The 20,152-nt window shown below is 41.1% G+C and overlaps 1 protein-coding gene across 2 annotated transcripts in view; it reads left to right on the top strand.

Moving 5' to 3' along the window:
* Positions 1–20,152, top strand: part of pde4a (phosphodiesterase 4A, cAMP-specific) — a 56,327-nt gene that overhangs the window by 18,824 nt on the left and 17,351 nt on the right. The window contains exons 1-5 of one of the 2 annotated variants that reach the window (XM_059347685.1): positions 11,724–11,932; positions 16,726–16,911; positions 18,356–18,392; positions 18,563–18,633; positions 19,427–19,476. In XM_059347685.1, coding sequence (XP_059203668.1) covers positions 11,739–11,932; positions 16,726–16,911; positions 18,356–18,392; positions 18,563–18,633; positions 19,427–19,476 — 538 coding nt within the window. In that variant the 5' untranslated portion in view covers positions 11,724–11,738. Of the gene's footprint in view, positions 1–11,723; positions 11,933–16,725; positions 16,912–18,355; positions 18,393–18,562; positions 18,634–19,426; positions 19,477–20,152 lie in introns of those variants that run through there. The other variant, XM_059347684.1, reaches the window with a different exon arrangement.

The following is a 20,152-nucleotide window of genomic DNA, read 5'->3' as shown; positions in this document are numbered from 1 at the left end:
GTTACCCTAAAATTTGGTTCACCCAATCCCATGACAGACTCCACCCTACCAGACCATATTTGGACTGTGGAGGAGCCAACCTGAGTCAGCAAAGTCGCTGCTAATTCATGTTAGCATTAACTGAGATGTTCATTTTGGCTAGCAAAAAAGAAAAACAAAATGTATTTTACTCACCTAAGAAAACTGAACAACGACTCCTTGAAGTGTCTATAAGTCCAAGCAAACGCTGAACAAGACATTTTTAATGAACAAAACGTTCAAATTAAAAAAAAAAAAATTATATATATATATATATATATATATATATATATATATATATATATATATATATTTGCCTCACTGCTCAGACCCGGAGGTTGCCGCTTGGTCAAAACAAGTTAGGATTGGGTTTACAAGATAGATAGATAGATGCTGATATAGATGCTTCATAGATAAATAGTCTCTACAGTGAGTACTGAAGCTACTCAAGGGTCTCCTACCAGTTGGACGTGTCTGGAATACCTCCAAAGGGAGGTGACGGAGAGACATCCTGATCAGATGCTCGAACCACCTGAGTGTGCTCTTTTTAACCTCCCTCCGGACGTCTGAGCTGTCACAGGCTGAACCCAGCCACCCTACAGGGGAAACTAATTTCAGCTGCTTGTTGCAATCTAAGTCTTTCTGTCCTTACCCGAAGCTTGTGACTATACGTGAGCGTACATTTTTTTCTTTATATTGCTGGCTGTTTTTCTTAATTGTATCTATCAACTTGAGTTTACTGAAGAGTGCCTTGGTTTTTAAATTAGTTTCTTACTGTAGAGCACTGTCACTGGGCTGAATACAAAGGACAATACAGCAGAGGGAACAAGGGGGAAGCCATTCACTGGTGCATTCACTTTTGTCAGCCACGCCATGAATGCATTACAGGACAATTCAAAACATCAAGCTAAATGGACCATATCACAGTGTGTTCAAATCAACCTAGTACACTTTCTCACTCGGCTGCACCCTGCCCAGCGTTTGTTTTTGCACCACATTATATCAGTAATTATCTATCATTCCAGGGTAATATGCAGCCAACCATCTTTGTGCGGCGGAATATGTATGACGAATTGGTTGCCAAGACTGCTTATTAGTCTGCATTTCACTTCTAGACTGGATTAAATATGACAGAATTGGAAATTACAGAAGAAATATGTAGATTTTCAGGCAATGAAACACACAATGATAGATAGATAGATAGATAGATAGATAGATAGATAGATAGATAGATAGATAGATAGATAGATAGATAGATAGATAGATAGATAGTGACACAGAGGTAGCTCTCGATGACTCACACTTCTCTCTCTCTCTCTCTCTTTAGTCTGGATTAAAATAAAAGAGGCCCAGCTAAGCAGCCCCAGCCTGCAGAGAGGGAGTTACGCGCTCCATCTCAGAGATAGGGTGATGCGCTAAAAATACCACTCCTTGTGTGGGCTTGTTGGGAGGGGGGGGGCAGCATGAGGAGGGAGGTTTATGGATTTGGTGGTATAGTAGAGACGCCAGTGCTATCACTAGTTCCTACAGTCCAGCTTCAATGCATTTACAGCTTCTTTCAGCCGTTCCTTTTCTCATCATCTCTGCTTTACAATGTGCACTAATTGGGTTTTCTAAGCACTCTTCCACTTTCTAGGAATGCTGGTCAGTGCAATTAAAATCTAGTTCATTAAGCATAATTCAGCAGGATACTGCTTTTATCTGGTTGACCTCCATTCCTTCTTTCCGTCACACCCCCTCCGCTGGCGTCTGCTCTCTGAGAAACTCTATTAAACATCAAAAGCAAATCAATATCCTTGTATTGCTCCCGCTGCTGCGGAACAGTTACTCTCCGCATCAAGGACTTTGTCTCTCAACTCCTAATTTATCTGCATGCGAGTGGCAGAAAGCTAAACAGAGTACCAATTGAACACATCTCTCCATCTGTCATCTCTCAGGATGGTTTTCTGTGTCAGCTGATCCATCTGTTTAGCCAAGCCTCAGTCACCACAACAGCAGAGGGGAGGAGGAATACAGGGGAGCTCCTGTTACACAAACCTACAAGGTACTTTTTGAGAGGAACACTGCTCATTAAACAAACAGTTTCCCCATGTCATATTTGGGAATGAGAAAGCTGGTTATAAAAAGTGGTTTGTTGAGAGTCACGACTCTTAAATACCTACCTTTCACACTAAATGGCCCCCGGGGTCGCTAGATGGATTTACATATAAAAGAGTAAAGAGCTCCTGTAGGGGTAAGGATGAAGAGTGGAGAGGGAGAAGCAGGAGAAAGATGAGTCTCTGCTGGTGCTGAATGTTCCCAATCAGAGTTGTGACTAGAAGGACACTCAGAGAGTACATATCTTACAAATCTGCAAGCACACCCACTATATGTCTATATATATTTCCAAATTTATTAGAAAAATGTCAAAATATGGTTGTGCCAAGCTGAAGCCTTACGGGGAAATGTTAAACCATTGCACCAGATGTTTAAAAATTATTGCCAGACTAATTCGCAAATGCATTTAAGTTTGGAATATCTCATTCATTTTTGATTTCCAAGGGATGATTGCACAACAAAATGCCCACTAACGAAACGTGTGACATATGCTGAGTGACACATTGGAAACATTTCACATACCTAACATACAGAATATTTGTGAGAATCACAATACACTGTCATATGCATATGTAAAAAATCAACTGGTTAGTATGTAATAACATAGTGTACAAGCCAGTAGTTTTTCAGTAATTCCGCTGACAAACAAACAAACAAACAAACCAGAAACATCACCTCCAGTGGAGGTAATTAATCCTTTTGCATGTAGCCAGAGTAAAAAAAGACAGTGAGAAAGACACTCCTACAGGCAGAAGGACTGACAGATAAAAGCCACAAAAAGAACGAAACAGAAAATAATACAAAATTGTTCTGACCTTGTTGCCCTATTTTTAAGACATGCTGCAAAAGTGCAGCCGACAACTGCAAAATAGTGCGCAGAGACACAGAGTACTTGGAAGGAGATTCTTATTCTTTTGGCTTTACTCCAAGACCATGTCTGTAAAGATTTTTTGCTCTTTTCATACGTCTCACGATTTTAGGACACCAAAGCAGGAAATTATCCTAAACATGCAGACAAGGCAACCAATGAATTTGTATGTCCAAATAGTGACATAATGTTGACTGGCCAGGTCAGTCCTCTGAACTCAGTCCAACTGAGCATGTGTTTGACTTCCTGAGGACCAGATTGAAGGCAAAAAGGCTGTAAGTGAAGATGGCTGATGTACAGGCCTGGCTACACTTTGACTGCAAGGGTTTGCATGAAAATGTAAAATATTACTGACTTACTTTCTGTCCTCACAACTCATTTTTCTACACTGTTCATCTGACATATTTGTAAACAACAAATATGTGTAGATGCCCAATAATACTTATATTGTTGCATGAAGGGTGACATACGTCAGCTGAGTGCAGTGCAGTAGGCCATGTCACAAAGTTGCATCTAAATAGATCTGAAAGTCGAGCAACCCCGTGAAGCAGAAAGTGACAGAACGAGTCGGTCTCCACCTGAGGAGAGACTCCTGTGAGTTTGCAGGAGTTCATAGATCTGCTGATGAAGATGTAAAGTGAAGGACACCTCTGGTTGGTTTTCAAAGATTACACAGTGTAAGACAATCCACAGAGAGAGAGCCCACATTCCTCAGGTGAAAGAAAACACTGCACTAAGAGCTTTGTGTGTCTAATGTGAACTGGTTGGAATTTGTTTTGTACAGTGCATTAATAGATTAAGAGGGCTGGCGGTGGCTGTCCTTTCACAATGTGGAGGGCCTGTTGCTGTGAGGAATAAAGGCTGATTATCCTGTCTAGTGTAGCCCATAAAATAAATCCCTTCCCTGTGGCATTTGCCAGGTGTGTGATTGCGGACAATCCCTCCGGGTTCCTTCCTGAAAGACATGTGTTCTGCGTTTTTAGAGGCTGAGGTCGGCTCTCTGTGTTCGGCCGCCCGGAGTTGGGTCGGTGATCCTGTGGGCAGGATAATCTGCTGTAATCCCCGGCTCTGTGATCTGACCACAGCGCAGCGGAGACCGGGATGGGTGGGAGAGGCTACGCCTGGAGGAGACAGTTGCGGGGGGGGGGCACACAGGGGAGGGGCAGTGGAGGTCAGGGTTGTACTGTAAAAATATCTGCCTGTCCGATTTAAAAATCAAACAGACATTTACATTTTGTGTTGAATAAGTAAGTAAGTGTATAAGTACTGTTTGAGCATTATGCTTTTTAATGTAAGATAAAGCTAAGCTAAGAGTTTCAAGTCTTGTTTTTCCAATTTGCTTTCCAGTTCAGGCTATTATCATACAGTGATAGTTTGTAGGTATTCCAAAGAAAAGTAATGCACTGAATAAGAATGTCACGATACCAGAAATGTAGTATTCATTACCAATACCAGTGAAATTCCCCTATTCTTCATACCCAATCCAATACCATAAAAAAAAGAATTTTAATCTTCCTGCACTGTCAACATATTTGGATGACAATGAATCTACAAACCTCAGTTACATCTGAAACTCTCATTTTATTGCCAGTTTCTCTCCTTTTTTGCCCTTTTTGGGGCAACGAGACTTGGCAGTCTGCTAACTTGTTGCTCTCACTACCAAAATGATCTGCTCTGTTTCAACAATGTGAGGCTGAAAAAACTTTTATGCAGGCTGAAATTTAACCGTGGTGTTCTGTCTGGATTAAAGGGAAACTCAGCCCGGTCTCTCTCCATGCTGCAGCGCACAAAGCCTGATCATCCGGTGGGAGCTCTGTGTGCCAGGGCATAGAGGGGCACTGGGCATCCCTGGTTCCCTCCAGGGCCTGTGGGATTATAGAAAAACAAGTACCATCATGTTTTCAGAGTTTAGTCACTTGGCACCAAAGTAGTGGTGCTTGTGACAAGCCTAGCACTGAAATTTGAAGCTATCTGATGAAATTTTGTCTGGTGATGTAGCAACTTAATATGAAAGCCATATAGGTCCCCTTCAGGGTGAAAGGGAGTGATGGTGTGGCTTTCACCCATGAGACCAGTCTTCATGTCCAGCTGGAAGTTAATAACTGAAGTAGTAGTTTAAACCCTAACAATGTTTTCCCCCCTTAAACTTACCAAGTAGTTTTGGTGCTCAAACCTAACTAAGTAGTGCCATTAAGAATGGCGACTGGTCATATTTTGTAGGATATCCTAAGAACTTGTTGCATAACTTTTGGAAGAAAGCATAATAAAAAAAGATCAATCCTTTCATTATTGATGGACTTAATGCTGTAAAACTCGATGCACAGTTGTGAGTACAGTTTGTGTTATTCTTTGCCACACACAGCCACAGTCAGTCCAGCATTAGTAATGAAATGTAGATCTCACTGCAGCACTGCTGACTTATAAGCTGAGTGTGTGGGGGTAGGGGCTGAAGTGGATTTGAATTTTCATCGGGGTTAGTATTGTTTTCATTTTTTATCTGAGAAAATATCTGTGACTCATCTGAGATGCATGCATGAAAAGACTCATAACAAGCCTCCGTCATGCAACTGTATTCAAACCATACAGTCTATGATGCAAACTGGGCTTCTGCAGAGCTTTATTTTAAATGCAATGTTTGCTGGAAAGTATGCTAATAAGATAATGATGTTTCTTGGCCAACATAATTGATGAGTTTAATGAGCGTTCAGCAGCTAGGTTACAAGGAGTCACGAAGCTATAGCTTATGATTATAAGCTCTGAAATGGTTGTTGATGACTACAAATTTAATTCAATTAAGTTAAATTACTGACAAAAGATGAGTAACTTTCACTACAGATCAGATTTTACAGTGTGACTACTGACCAACCTGTCACTGTCACACTGTTTGTTTCTGCTCCAGTGCCCTGTCTTGTATTTTCCCCTCCTCCACGTATGTCATCGCATTATTCTCATCCTGGCTCTGTGAAGCTCCAGTGGCCAGATGCCCTCTCTTTGCCCATGTGGCGTGGCGCCAGCACTTTCCCTTCAGAGCTTCTGCTTCTTGTGCATTCTACTGTAAATGTCGACATTAAAATGGAAGCAGGCTTGAGCGTGCCTCTGTCTTTCTATCTCTCTTGTGATTGCCTGAGAGGCACAAAGGGCAAGCTGAGGCAAGCGGGGAAGCCAAGCCCGCTCTGGACATGTCATTTGAGATGTGTCAGTTATGGGCATGTTGCCCTAAAAGCATGCCCCAGCCTGAGAGTGCTTCATAATAAAAACCCTAATGTGCTCGATAGATCCGCAGATGATTCAACCGCAGCAATAGAGTACAGCTGTGATTATATGGTCAGCCTATAAAAGTAGCACCCTTTCCCAATTTGCAAGTCCCCCGCTTCTCTTCCCTTCAGCTCCCCTCACTGACACCCCCTCGCTGGTAGCAATCAGCCAGGTGCTAAATGCCTGGGTGAGGCACAGCTCATGGGTGGGTGGGGGGTGTACTAGAGAGAGGGGAGGGGGGGTTGAAATTGCACGTGGAAATAAGCATCTGTGCTTGCTTGGCAGAGGAGGAAGCGGGGGCAGGAAATAACTGTCATTCTCCACTGAGCTGAGAGTACGGACTGTGCGTGTGTCGCGGGGGGAGAGAGAGGGTGATGGACTCAGGCAGGTTAATCATTAACTTAGTGAGCTGAAGAGAATGAAGAAAAGGGGGTAGGGGTAAGAGATTGACTGTGTTTTCCCTCTCTCTCTCTTTTTTTTAAAGTAGCTTAAATGAGCGACTGTTGGCTCATCCCCTCAGAGAGGCCTGATTAACAGCACCATACAGGGTGATGGAGGGAAAAGGAGAGCTGACACCAACCAGACCTGTTTGGAAAATGCTGATGTGGCAGCAGCTAGCACCAGCCGGGGGCTTCCCCATGATGATTATTAATGAATAATCGATTGCAAGAGAGGGTCAGTGGAGAGGATGTATGTGAATCTGCTCTACACTCTCATATAGACTTATAGGTTTAATTAAACTAATCGCTGCATTGACTCGGAGCTCCAAAGCCCTTTGAAGCTTTCCGTATTAATGACATGAAATCGGGCTCCCCCTTTTGTTGCAGAAATGTGTGCAGAGATGAGAGAAAATGAAGTAGTGCTGCAGAACAGTTCAATTTTCCCGGCTTATTCTGCACACAAGGACTTGCTGTAAGACGATGCATAGTCCTAATTGAATAACCACACTACAGTAACACCTGTGCGTAAGATCTCTCTACAAAAATCCAATTCAGCCTGATGTTACACAGCTACTGCACATGCGATAAATGAGCTTTACATTTTCCAAGTCACTGACCACATCTCTCAGTCACGCAAAATGAATCAGAGTTGCGCTGTTAACATATCTATTACCATGGGTCTGTCTCCGGCGTGCGTCACCAAGCCCCGGTGAGTTAACAGAGTGCGGCAGTTCAGGTAGCTGGGCTACATGAGAGACAGCAGCTTTAATGTGCTCCTCTCCATCCTGACAGAGACGGTTTGTTATCTCCCATAAGAAGGAGTCACTCAGCTGGCACAAATCCCCTTCCCTCTGAAACCTCTGATCATCATGTCATTGTCCGCAGCGATACACTCCAGGGACTCTGCTTTCACATAATGAAACGCAGAGAGCTGCCCACAGCTCGGCCTATAATCACCCTGTGTACACAAGGGTGTGCACATGCATCTAGTTGCCCTTTTTACAGTGTTTGACTGAAAACAAAAGAGCTCCAGCGTTAAGACTCATCCGTGTGTGTGTGCGCTTAAGTGCAACATGGGGGTGTGTTTTTGCCAGTGTGTGTATCCACGTGTGTGTCTGCGTGTGTGTGTGTGTGTGCGTGTGTGAGAGTGTGTATGTGTGTGTGCATCTACATGAGTCACTTTGAGAGGTTTCACCAGCTATTATTGAGCTGGGACTCGTGTATTTAATAGTAGATAGAATAATTGTCTCCTCATCAGCTCTCCAGGGATTACAATAGTAACTGTCATGTGAATTAGAATTCTTGACATTTTTCCAAAGTCTGTCTTTCAAAGGCACTGTTCAAACAGGCTGTATGTGAGGCCTTTTCATAAGTGACTTTCCAAGACAAGCTCCACCATCTATCCCCCCTGTGCGTCATAAACAAACGATAGTTACTCTCTCTAGCAGGAAAAGATGGGAGGGAAAAGTGAGAGTGAGAAGAAAGGGTAAGCTACAGAATGTGGAAGGCAGGAGGAGAGGAGGAAACAGCTTGACAAGGCATCTTATCTTTACTGTGTTCTCCACTGTGCTCCAGCTTTAAGCTGCATGCTGAAAGGTGGAACACCGAATTCATGCAGCAGGTTTTTCTTGTGTTTTTTTTTGTTCGCTGCTCTTGCAGAGAGGCTGAGGGGAAAAACAGATAGTATTCACAAGTCATCTCATTTGTGCTCTCATTTGGTATGTGCAGTGTATATTCAAATTGTGACTTGCAAAGTTTGACTATCTTTCGCCTTTGTGTTTCACGAAAGTCTCAAATAAACACAAATGCAGATGTGCCGGCACACACAATTTCTCTCTCACACACACAAACACGCACAGATACACTCACGATTTAAATTGTCTAATCTGTATTCCAAACACGGACTAAAGGTTAGCTCCGCTACCAAAAACAAAAAAGTGTTTGGAGTGAGTTTTCCACTCAGACAAGCAGAAATTACGAATTAGATTTTGTCAAGAATCAGCAGCATATTAGGCTGGAAAGTGTGATCTGATCTCATTGATTTTTGTAAAGAAAGTAGAATAGATGTTTATGTTTATTACTTGGGCATACATATCTGACACACAAATGATTGCTGCCATTTAAAATCTTACATCTTACATCTCACAGGTAAATACTGGATTCATTCCATTAGGTTATTTCACATCCTCATTTCCCTCTCTTCCTCATGTCTTAGCTCCGCCCCCTGTCAAAAGTAAAGATGATGTGGGACAAACATGTGCACCGCTGTATCACCTGTCACTGCACTTCATACATCCTACATAGAATTTTGGATTTATGTGTTTATTGAAACAAATATCTTTTTCTTTTCAATTATGGTATTCAGTGTATTATTTCCGTTTTTCTGTATTTTTTTGTTTCCATGTCTGAAATGTACATTTTCTACTGGAGAATGCCCTTATGGTATGCCCTTCTGAAATAAATTCCACATACATTTGTGATATGATCACTGTCCCGCCATGGCTTTGTTTACATTCTGCAAGCTATAGATCTGGAGGTGGAGCATTTATAAGCCGTGTAGTGATAACTCTTTTGCATAGGCTGCACTTGTGTATCCTTGCCTCCTCTCTCCACATTTGAGGGATTGGGACGTCCTTTAAAACAGCAGGACTTGATAATTTTTCGGGTTAAGTGATAGAAGAGAGAGGGAGTCAAGGAGGACTATTGAGATGAAGCCAGTGTATGTTTTGCTCCACTACATTTGTCTGGCAGCTATACTTTTCAAATCACACTTTTTTCTAATTTTTTTCATTCTAAGGAACTGAAGGATGGAGTGGTCCTTGGGTTAAGAAAATTCCCTGACTTCTTAAGCTAAATAAACTTTAAAAACCCTCTTGAATCATCTGGAAAACACATCATCATAAATCTGAAAATTGTTTTTCTTGACACCATGAAGTCATAAGGGTTAACTGTGATGGCATTTCTCAACAATTTATACAATCCAACCAAACAATCAATCAATTAATGGGGAAAATAATCAGCAGATTAATCTGTAATGAAAAAAAATCATTAGTTGATAGCTCAAAATAAGATTCACTTAACCAACTATAACAGTAAAATTCTGCTTTTACATTATGTACGAGCCATAATAATTAAAGCACATTTCCCTGATAACACTAACATACTTTTACTTTAGTAACATTTGCCTTGTGGTGGCGTATTTTTAATGAGGTATATGCACTTTGACTGAATACTCCTTCCACTGCTGCTAATAAGTGAGTGAGTAACATGACAGTGCCTCAAGAATGTAATGTGCTCCATCATGACTGAGAACAACTTGGAAAGTTGCCAGATTGCAACAGAGTTGTTTCCAACTGCCATTTAGTTAACTAGTGCAGTGCCCATAGGAAGTTTGTAATAGAACATTACTTGCCACACTACAACGTCTGCAACTCCATAAAACACTTACTTTTCATAAGGAATGCACAACATCCAGCTCATACACATTGAACATTGATATGTGCTGGAAACTTTTCGAATACTATTGGAAAATCGAACCTTGTAGCGCACTTTAAAACTCAGAAAAATAGGTTGGCTAAATGGACTCCAGAGTGAATTGTGTTACTGACCAGGTGAAGGCCTATCACACAATGGGGCGGAGCTCCCCTAAAAGACGTACGATTGGAAACAGTGCAATGCCGCATCACGTCCTACGTAAATAATATTTAGAAAAATTCAAAAATCTTCAAAATCGAGGATGCATACCTTCATGCCATGCGCAAGCCACATACGAAATCTTAGGTCAGTCTGACTAACGGTCAGCGAGATATGCAGGATCTGCTGGTAACCTGATACCTGCTGTAATGTGTTTTTTTTTATTTTTTTATCAACACTGCAGTCAAGTATTTCCTCATTTTGGGTTGCAGGGTGTTGTGAAACAATGTAAAAAAAAAAAAAAAAAACCTGTTTCAGGCTGCCTTACATTCCTGTCTCCGATGTCATCACTGAATTAGCCTTGGTTGACCTAATGCACCTCGTTTGAAAGCTTTTTCATGGTCTAATTGTCACTCATGAGGAATATTAAGCTAACACTGCGTCTGCTCACATCTAAAGGCCAAGGAAAGTGTTGTTGGTGAGCAAGGCTGTTGATGTCAAAATATGTTTTGGGCGCAAACCTTGCACGCTCTTTAGTAGAACATGTAAACATTTACACAGGGGTATGAGTCAACCCCTTTCCCCCTGACATTTTTTCCTCTCTCTTCTCTCCTCCTCTTCCTGGGTTGTTTTCTATCTTCTCTTCAAATCTTCGTTACACAGCCTCTGTACTCTTGCGTCTGTTGCCTGTTACTCTTGCTGATCAGCCTTCCTGTTGCTGCAGAGGAACTGCGAGCTGCGAGATAAGGACAGTGAGAGCACATGCTTGCACCAGAGAGGCACAGGGGAGGAGATAAAAAGTAACTGAAACAACGTGAAGGGCGAGAAGCTTCCTAATTAGGACATTAACAGAGATCATTACAGTTGTTTTTGCAGCCCTGGTTGTCTCTTGTGAATGTGAGACAGCAGCCACTGCAACCAGATGGGGGACAGAGGTCCAGTTTGGGCCGGTCCCAGCAGCAACAGCAGCAGCAAACAGAGCTGAGGTGGTGAAATATCAGAAGCACTCTCTTCTGTGGCGCTGAGAAACAGAGCGACCTCAAACAAACCTGCACAGGCGAGGATTAAGGAGACCTGCATAAATCCAGGGAAGGATGTGAGAAGAGGGGAACTGGAGTTTAAGCATCCAGGGCCTGAGGATCGCAGCGCAGGATATGCATGTTGATGCACTTTGACTCCTCCGGCACAAGAGCAAGACTAAAGGGAGGATCGGGCCTTGTTATTAGATCCTGCTCTGGATTGAGGACAGTGTGCACCACATACGGCAGGTGCTGTCTGCTTGAGACGTGAGTCGACGCACTAAAAAGTAGACGAGGGGGACTGCGTGGGAGGGAGACAGCCAAACAGAGCGAGACAGACAGTTTTAAGTGGAGGCTGGGGGAGTTTTCTTTAACTGGTCGGCTCCACCAGGGCCAAAGCTGGCAGCGATGAGTCAGAGGAAGCTGACACGACAGCTGACGTTGTGGGAGAGTCCTGAGGGTCCACCTCCTGCGCCCTCTCTCACCTCACCTGTGTCACCGGCCGATCAGCCTCGAGGACACGGGGGCTCTGCTTTGTTTCGACGTATGAAACTGAACCGCAGTATTCAGGAACGCAGACGCTCATCTCACTGTACTTGCAGGTACAACTCTGCATCCAAGCCACTCATGGTGTAAACATTACAAACATTTGTGCAATCTGCTTGTAATTCTGTTCTCTCCGGAAGATTTCTGAGTAAAATATTCCATGCACACACTCTAATAAGCATATTCAGATGGATTAGATTTTGGGAAGTGCTGAATTCGGAATGCTGAAGTCTCATAATTACTCACAAAGTTTGCAAAAAATAAAATCAGGGATTAGCGCGTGCAGCTTGCAGAGTGTCCCCCTGGCAGACATTTTTGATGTGCTTTTCATTACCGGGGAAACTTCTTTAATGATAATTTGATCTATTCTCAAAGCCTTCTGGGGGAGAGGAGTGGCTCCTAATTGGCCAATTTAGAAGTAAATTCTAAAAATATCATGCTTCACGCTTAATTTTAGTAGTCAAACTGAAAACAGCTCACAACTGTGTTGACAACAGAAGTTTTAAGAAGTTTAGGAAAAGCAGGGAGGTGTTGTGGAGATAAAAGTGATCCTACATTAAAAATAGATGCTGCAGCTGCACTGCAACCTGCTTCCCTATCTGTCCTTGTCGTCCAAAAATTTGACTGCAGCGCAAAAGTTTAGTTTATTTGACGAGTTCAATCACAATAGCAAGAAAAAAAAGCATATATATTAGATGTAGTTCCATCATGGTCCCTGATATTCTGTCCATTCTCACACCACAACAAGTTGGAGGCAGCTAAACAACATGCAAAGTGTCCAAAACATCCCAAACAAACACGACAATCCATTTACAGTTCAATATACTAATTTAAAAAATATATATAAATACATGTGTATATATTTAAAAGACTGATTAAATGTTGTAAAGTGTCCTGATTTAGAGATGTTATCTAGCAATCTGTTTGACCCTTTTCTTTAAGTTTTGTGTTCTGCACCTCCCTAATAGAAAGAGGCCGTTTATTACACTCTGCAGCACCAGCAAGTGTAATTATAGAAGTATATTTTTATATATTTCACATGAAGTATATCTGAAGTCTTGTAGCAGTTGAAATGACTAACAATTCAAGCAGATTTCCTTTCATAAACATTGTCAGATAAGTTGGTATGTGTCTGATTTTGTTGTAAAATTTTACACCATTTTCGTGTTATAGGAAGCCGAACTCTAAACCTCATTTGATCAATACTGACTTCATTTCTTAGCTGCAAGATCGAATCGTGTTTCATCTGTGAGGAGTTTTGCAGAGAGCTGCTGGAGAATAAATGCTTCATGACTGCAGGTGTTGGTGAAACAGAGACGAGCGTAACCTGAGAAGCGTGTTGCCGTGTCCCCATTGGCTCCGCTCGTCTTTGGATGGATCCAGCAGATTAATTTCAGCCTTGTGTTTTGGGTTTAATGTTAATCAGCGATTGGGTGGCAGAATATTTTGGGGTTGGATGTTATACAGTTTATCTAGTTTCCGCTTTGTGTCTTGCTTTTTTGTTGCAGATGTTTCCTGATGATAAGTATAAGTAGCACATGCACATAAGTAGTGTAATTGTGGCACAAGACTATTAAGCATGATAAGGAAAAAGCTTCAACATTTGTTGTGATGTGTCTGAAGTCATGGATCTGGTACTGACTTTTAGGGAAGAAATAAGGGAAACTGCTCAAATCGTGTTTATTTTCCTTATGAAATGTTTTTTTTTTTCATCTTCAACTTGTTATGAGTTTACAGATACAGAATACTTGATTGTGTTCAGCACAATACAGCTGTTTTCATATATCCAGTCTTCTGTTTTATGTCGTTCCTACTCTCAAATACTACCTGCAGGAGTGATACCAAATTGAATGCCCCTACAGGTGGCAGGAGATCAACACGCCCTCATACCTAAACGTACCAGTTTCTATTCTAAACATGCTGTTAACATGAAAAGGTCGCTGTTCCATTAGGTTAAGGAACAAAACTTTCTTGTTTAAGGTTAGGGGGGGAAAAAGACATGGTTAGGCATCGCAAAAGATAGGTGATAAAGTAAAATAAATGAACGTGCAGAAGTTAGGTAGCTACGTCCATGGTGCAGCCGCTGTACTAACGAGACATGGTGTTGTTATTTGTGGGAGGAAGGTCTTGTTTTTTCTTAAAATATAAGAAAATTTACTGCCAAAACAGCAGTCCCATATGCCCAAAGGTTAGATACAGTATGGTAAGACTATTTTTTTTGCTAAAAAATAGATACCATTTGCTTGCTGACATAAAGACCGATTGGGCGGAGCCTAACTGGTTGCAGAGAATGACAGTTCACTAGTGGTCCCAGACAGTGCTGCAAGTGGTACAGTTGTCAAAAGAATATGAACTGTCCAAATGTTTTTCCTGATTATTTTCATGGTTTGTTAGCAAAAAACAGATTATTTTACAGGAGTAAACTAACCCTTAACAGTGCTGTGAGATTTCCTGAAGATTTGTCTGAGGATCTCTGTGTGCTACGGACAGGGCCAGATTAACACTTTGCTGTACCCTGGGCAACAATATTCAAGGGCCCCATCATCACAACCCAAGGCCATCAATCACCATAATCTGACAAAATATAGAATAAATTACAGTAATATACAGTTAATATACTCAATACATCAATAACTAACTGTCATCAAGTGCATTTTCATATACAGATGTGCAAAAGCTCATGAGGCCACTCACTCACATGTTATGTAAACAAAACACATCAGCATCAGTATAATCTGGCAAAATTGACCCACTACATAGATGATGATAATAATAATAATAATAATAATAATAATAATAATAATAATAATAATGCATTTTATTTGAAAGGCACCTTTCTTGGCACTCAAGGATACCATACAAAAAGATAGAAATAGAGAGGGAAGGAAGTGTCCTCAATTTTCACAAAAAAATAAGTAACCACTTTCAAAGCATCCAGTAGTTATTTACCAACACCTATTCCCAGCAGCACAAACATATTGAATTGATATAGCCATCACAGAGGAAGACAAGACACAAACAAAAATCAAGAATCTAGAATGAAGTATCATTTTGGTCCTCAGCTCATTTTAAACAGAAATCACCCTGTCACCTCATAATTCATTTTCAAGCAATGGCTCTGATGGACAGTTTAACATATAAGCAAGAGATAACCAGATATTTTGCTCGTGCCCACACTGCCCTGGGCCCTTAGGAGGGCGTGGGCCCCTGGGCAATTGCCAAGTTGCCCATATGGTTAATCTGGCCTTGGCTACGGACAGGGATACTGCTACTGCTACTGTGTATGTAAATGTTATTTAAGTCGTCAGAAACTCAGAGGGAAACTACTATTATTAATGACTGATCTATGAAAACAATAAGGAAATAGAGGTAAGCTAACATTAGCTTGCTAACATATAGCTAACATTAGCTTGCAAACAAATAGCCAACATTTGCTTGCTAACAGCCAACAGGGCACATTGTGAATGTGAGATAGCTTGAATGTGATAGCTTGATATTTGGACCATGTTTTCCAATTCATGTTTTTTTATACAAAAGCTAAACAATGTTACACTTGATCATCAGAATATAATTCAACTGATTAACTTTAGTGTTTGGACACCATTTAAAATGTGATCAATTATTTTCTTGGATGGAGCATTACCACAAAAAACCCCTCAAAACTTAAAATACAAGGGATTGCAAAAACAAGAGATGAAAATCATAATTTAGGATAATGAAAAAGCAAGCTAGAATCAGTTTGTGCCATTACAGACTTGAGGAAAAAATAATAAAAAAGTAAAACAACCAAATTAAGTAAAAATGAGGTACATACAAGGGTTTTTCAAAAATCAAACTGTTGAGATCAAAATCCATGTGTCATGTCAGGATTTGAAGTCAGCCCTCCGTAAGGCTGAGACCAGAACAGAACAGCATTTAAATCTAGTTTGTCCCAAATGAGTTCCTATAGACAGGAAACTCTGCTTGCTGTTGTTGAGTTGTTGTTGTTGAGATTTCAGCTTCTGCCTGAGAATGAAGATATGCTGATCTTCCTGAAACAAATAAATTCCAAACTAGGAAAACATACAAGCCTTAGTTTGTTTATTCAAAGAGATTTTATGTATTTGTATTATTCATTTAGTTATTTTGATATGGGATTTTTTTTTTTTTTTATAAATTTTTGTTATTTTACATAAAATATAATTTCTGTTGCTATTTATAAGAGGAGATATGCGTTGTTTTGCACAGTTTACCCTACCTAAATTAAAAGGGATTCTCTTTAATTTGTTAAAGTTAAGAGAAAATATATTGAGTAGTTTGTGAGTTGAGTGTATCATAACATCCCGACTTAAAACGTTTTTTCAGATTTGTACTTAGGCAAGCCCAGGGAACACTTCTACCATAGGGCATGAGGTAATACTGTAAATGTATTAATAAGAGTGTTAGGATTTCGCCCTTAAAGAGATCTGAATCCAAATCAAACATCTCAATCACTCACGTCATCTGACAGACAGCTTTGGCCCAGAGAGACGCTGCCGTTGATGTGGCTCATTTTACTCACTTAAACACGGCTCACTCTAAAATATGACTTGTCAGTAGAGTGTAATTCTCAGGGCAGCCCGGTGGCAGTCTGCCAATCCAACGGCACCTCAGAGTCAAAGCTGCATGGGTTCATGCTGTAGCGTCTGTCACATCTCCCTTTCTTCAACTTCCTTGCAAGAAACTAGAAACACTACAAGAGGATGGACGCTGAGGCTTGTGTTTGAGGCTTATTTTGTTTCTGCTGTGAGATAAGAGAAGCAGCGAGGAAACCAGTACCAAATTAAATGATGTGTAACCAGTTTCTGTCTTGTCCTTTCTAACCCTTCAGCTTTGATTCAGAGAATGGTCCCTCGCCAGGCCGCAGTCCCATGGATTCGCAGGCGAGTCCTGGGTTGGTGCTCCACCCTTCTTTCCCCCAGAGTCAGCGCAGGGAGTCCTTCCTGTACCGCTCAGACTCCGACTACGACACATCCCCCAAAACCATGTCACGCAACTCCTCCATCAACAGTGAGGGGTAAGCATGAAGCCTTCATCCTGGATCTATCCCGCCAACCTTATCGCTGCACACAGGGGTGCATCCAAACTAGGAAAACATGCAAGCCTTAGTTTGTTTATTCGAAGAGATTTTATTTATTTGTATTATTCATTTAGTTATTTTTATATGGGATTAAAAAAAAATCAAAATACATTTTTGGTTATTTTACATAAAATATAATTTCTGTTGCTATTCATAAGAGGACATATGCGTTGTTTTGCACAGTTTACCCTGCCTCAGAGAAATTAAAAGGGATTCTCTTTAATTTGTTAAAGTTAAGAGAAAATATATTGAGTAGTTTGTGAGTTGAGTGTATCGTAACATCCCGACTTAAAACGTTTTTTCAGATTTATACTTAGGCAAGCCCAGGGAACACTTCTACCATAGGGCACGAGGTAATACTGTAAATGTATTAACAATAGTGTTAGGATTTCGCCCTTAAAGAGATCCATCAAAGGGCTGGCTGCAGGTTTTCATTCCAATTAAGCAGGAGGACACCTGACTGAACCTATTCAATCACCTGAACTGTCTTCATTCAGTTGATTTCTTGAAGTGTGCTCCTGCTTGGTTGGAGCGAGGACCTGCAGCCACATGGCACAGAAGAAAGCATGTATCTTCTCCAACACAAGAGGCTTGATCTTGTGACAGTGCAAGATGTAAACATTAATGCCGCCCTCCTTGGCTAAGCTGTAATGTTAGTTAGCTCAGATGAGGTGAACTATTAGTTAGGATATTATTGTTATATCCTGTCATCCATGAGTAGTTGCACACTTTCTTGTGTGTGGTGATACGGTTGGTTGGTGGGTGAGTGTAGTTTGTTAGAAAGAAAATAGTTCCTACATGAAACTGCTCACAACAACGTCAGTGGATTATCTTGTGTCATGCTTTCTGAAAAGAGACATTGGTTTTTTCAAATCAAAAGCCAAGTTGCATCTAGTCCCATTATTTGAGAAAAGGCAGACATCTCTAGAGCTCCAACACACCTGGATTGATAAATAGCACTACAGGTAAGAGAACATTTTTTTAAATCTTTGATTTAGGGATGAACTGTCCCTTTAAACGTGTTTCTTAAACGTGTAGTGTCCACTCCAGCACAGCACAGTAACTGCACATTATCCCAATCAACACAGCAGTGGTTATGATTGCAATTATGCATTCATTATGCTAATGAAATCATGATGAATCCTCTTAACATCAACTGTTGTTCTCTGTTTCCTGGCTTGTCTTTCAGTAAGTTTAACTCACCCAGAACCTTCCATTAGTGCATTGCAGGACTATTTCTCTGTTTAGATCCACATAGGTCTTTGTCAACATGCAGCTCACAGATACAGCCTCTCATATAAACACTAACACAGAGCGCCTCAGCTGCACAGACCCTTCACATTAATCTCTGCGCTTTTTGTTTTCATGTTTTGTCCTGCAGGCACGCCGAAGACATGATCGTCACCCCTTTCGCTCAGGTATGTTTTCCTTGTGTAACTCGTCTGACATGTTTAATTGCTGTAAATGACTAGAAAAGGTGGCTAATTAGTGCAGTGAACTTGTCCCCCCCCCCCCCCCCCCCCCCTCCTTTCTGTTCCCTCCATCCCTCCTCCTTCTTTCCCTCCTACGCTGTCCATCCATCCCCCAGGTGTTGGCCAGCCTACGAACTGTAAGAAGCAACTTCACCATCCTCGCCAATGTCACAACACCCACTAACAAGTCAGTATCATGCTGTCAGACACCCCTTCCCCCCCACTTACACTCGTCACGACTGCCTGCTTAGTTTGCAGTGTGTGTTTGCTAATGTCTCCTTCTCTCTGCTCCCGTGGGGAAACACTTTTGCCATCATGATTAACCAGTTTACGATCACCAAGCTGTGCTCAAGGAAAATATGATCTGCATTATTTGGCATCTCTCCAACTCGCTGGCTCAGGACTGAGTGCAGAGAACATCATGCCTCAGATGAATGTCCCTGACTCTGTACCCAGACGATAGAGACGGTCAATAACGCTAAAATTATTCTCCTTTGTTATGCAGCAGATAGAAGCAGCTTGGGTTGGCAGGCTTTTAGCTACACATCAATATGATATATAAAGCAGTGCATAACAGAATTATCAGCATCTATAATTATTCAGTGTTGTGCCCTGGAAATGCCTCCTTCACTAAATAATTATGAAGGCTACCTGAAGGGAGAGCAGGCTTTGTCTTTGACTATTTTTGGATCCTTGAATATTTGAAGTGAAACAAGGGCGTTTTTATGCACTTTAAAAAATTCACACATTGCAGTTTTATCTAATATTCAAAGACATTTTAATCTGACTCTCCTCAGCCCTTTCATTTGTCTCTTTTTTCAGGGGCATATAAATGAATAACATACATAAAAATATTCATACCCCCCCTGTGAGCCAAGCCTTTTGTTGCCTCATCCTGTAATGCTGAATGTGTGTTGAACCCCAGCAGGGGGCAGCAGCGTGTGCTTCTTCCTCTGATGTAGTGCTGTTTTTGTCCACAGGAGGTCACCAGTGACAAGCCAACCCACTGTTCCCCAAGCTACACTCTCTGGTATGTTGTCAGCTAATTAAAACTCTTAGTGCAAAGAGTTCCACAGTCCCCTCACACGGCTGTAAGGACACACTAAGACTCCCACGTTCCCCGAATGCATCAGCAGTAATGAAAATGACTGCAGAAACATCATGTGGCTATTATTGAAGTTTTTTAATTAACTGTACTGCCTTGATATTAAGAGACATGATAGATATTAAATTACTCAACATATAATGACAAAAATAAAAAAGGATATGTGTGTTGAGAAATAGCAAAGCTCATGCTCAGAGAGTTTAATCCCTTTTCACTCATAAAAGACATTTTCACTCTACAGAAGCTTTTACTTTCACTGCACTGCAACTGAGAGAAAAAGCTGCAGCCTCGTGCCTGACATGATCAATGGCATTTGGAGGCACAATCGAAGAACTTGTGCAATATATATATACATATATATATATATATATATATATATATATATTTGCAGTTGTCAATTTTTGGGGCTATTTGCTTCAGTAACACACAGAAAAGCATCTAAAATACACATTAAGGTGTTTATTTTACTACACTTTGTCTATATGCATCTGTAGATTTCTCCTAATGACACCATGACTTTGCATTAGACAATGCCTCATTTAACTTTTTAAACATACAACTTCATGTATAAACATGTTGTTTTTTTAATGTAAATAATCAA

This window comes from Centropristis striata, chromosome 13, assembly GCF_030273125.1.
Source record: "Centropristis striata isolate RG_2023a ecotype Rhode Island chromosome 13, C.striata_1.0, whole genome shotgun sequence".
Lineage (NCBI taxonomy): Eukaryota > Metazoa > Chordata > Actinopteri > Perciformes > Serranidae > Centropristis > Centropristis striata.
Note: the sequence above shows the minus strand (reverse complement) of the source record. Positions and strands in the feature narration are given on the sequence as shown.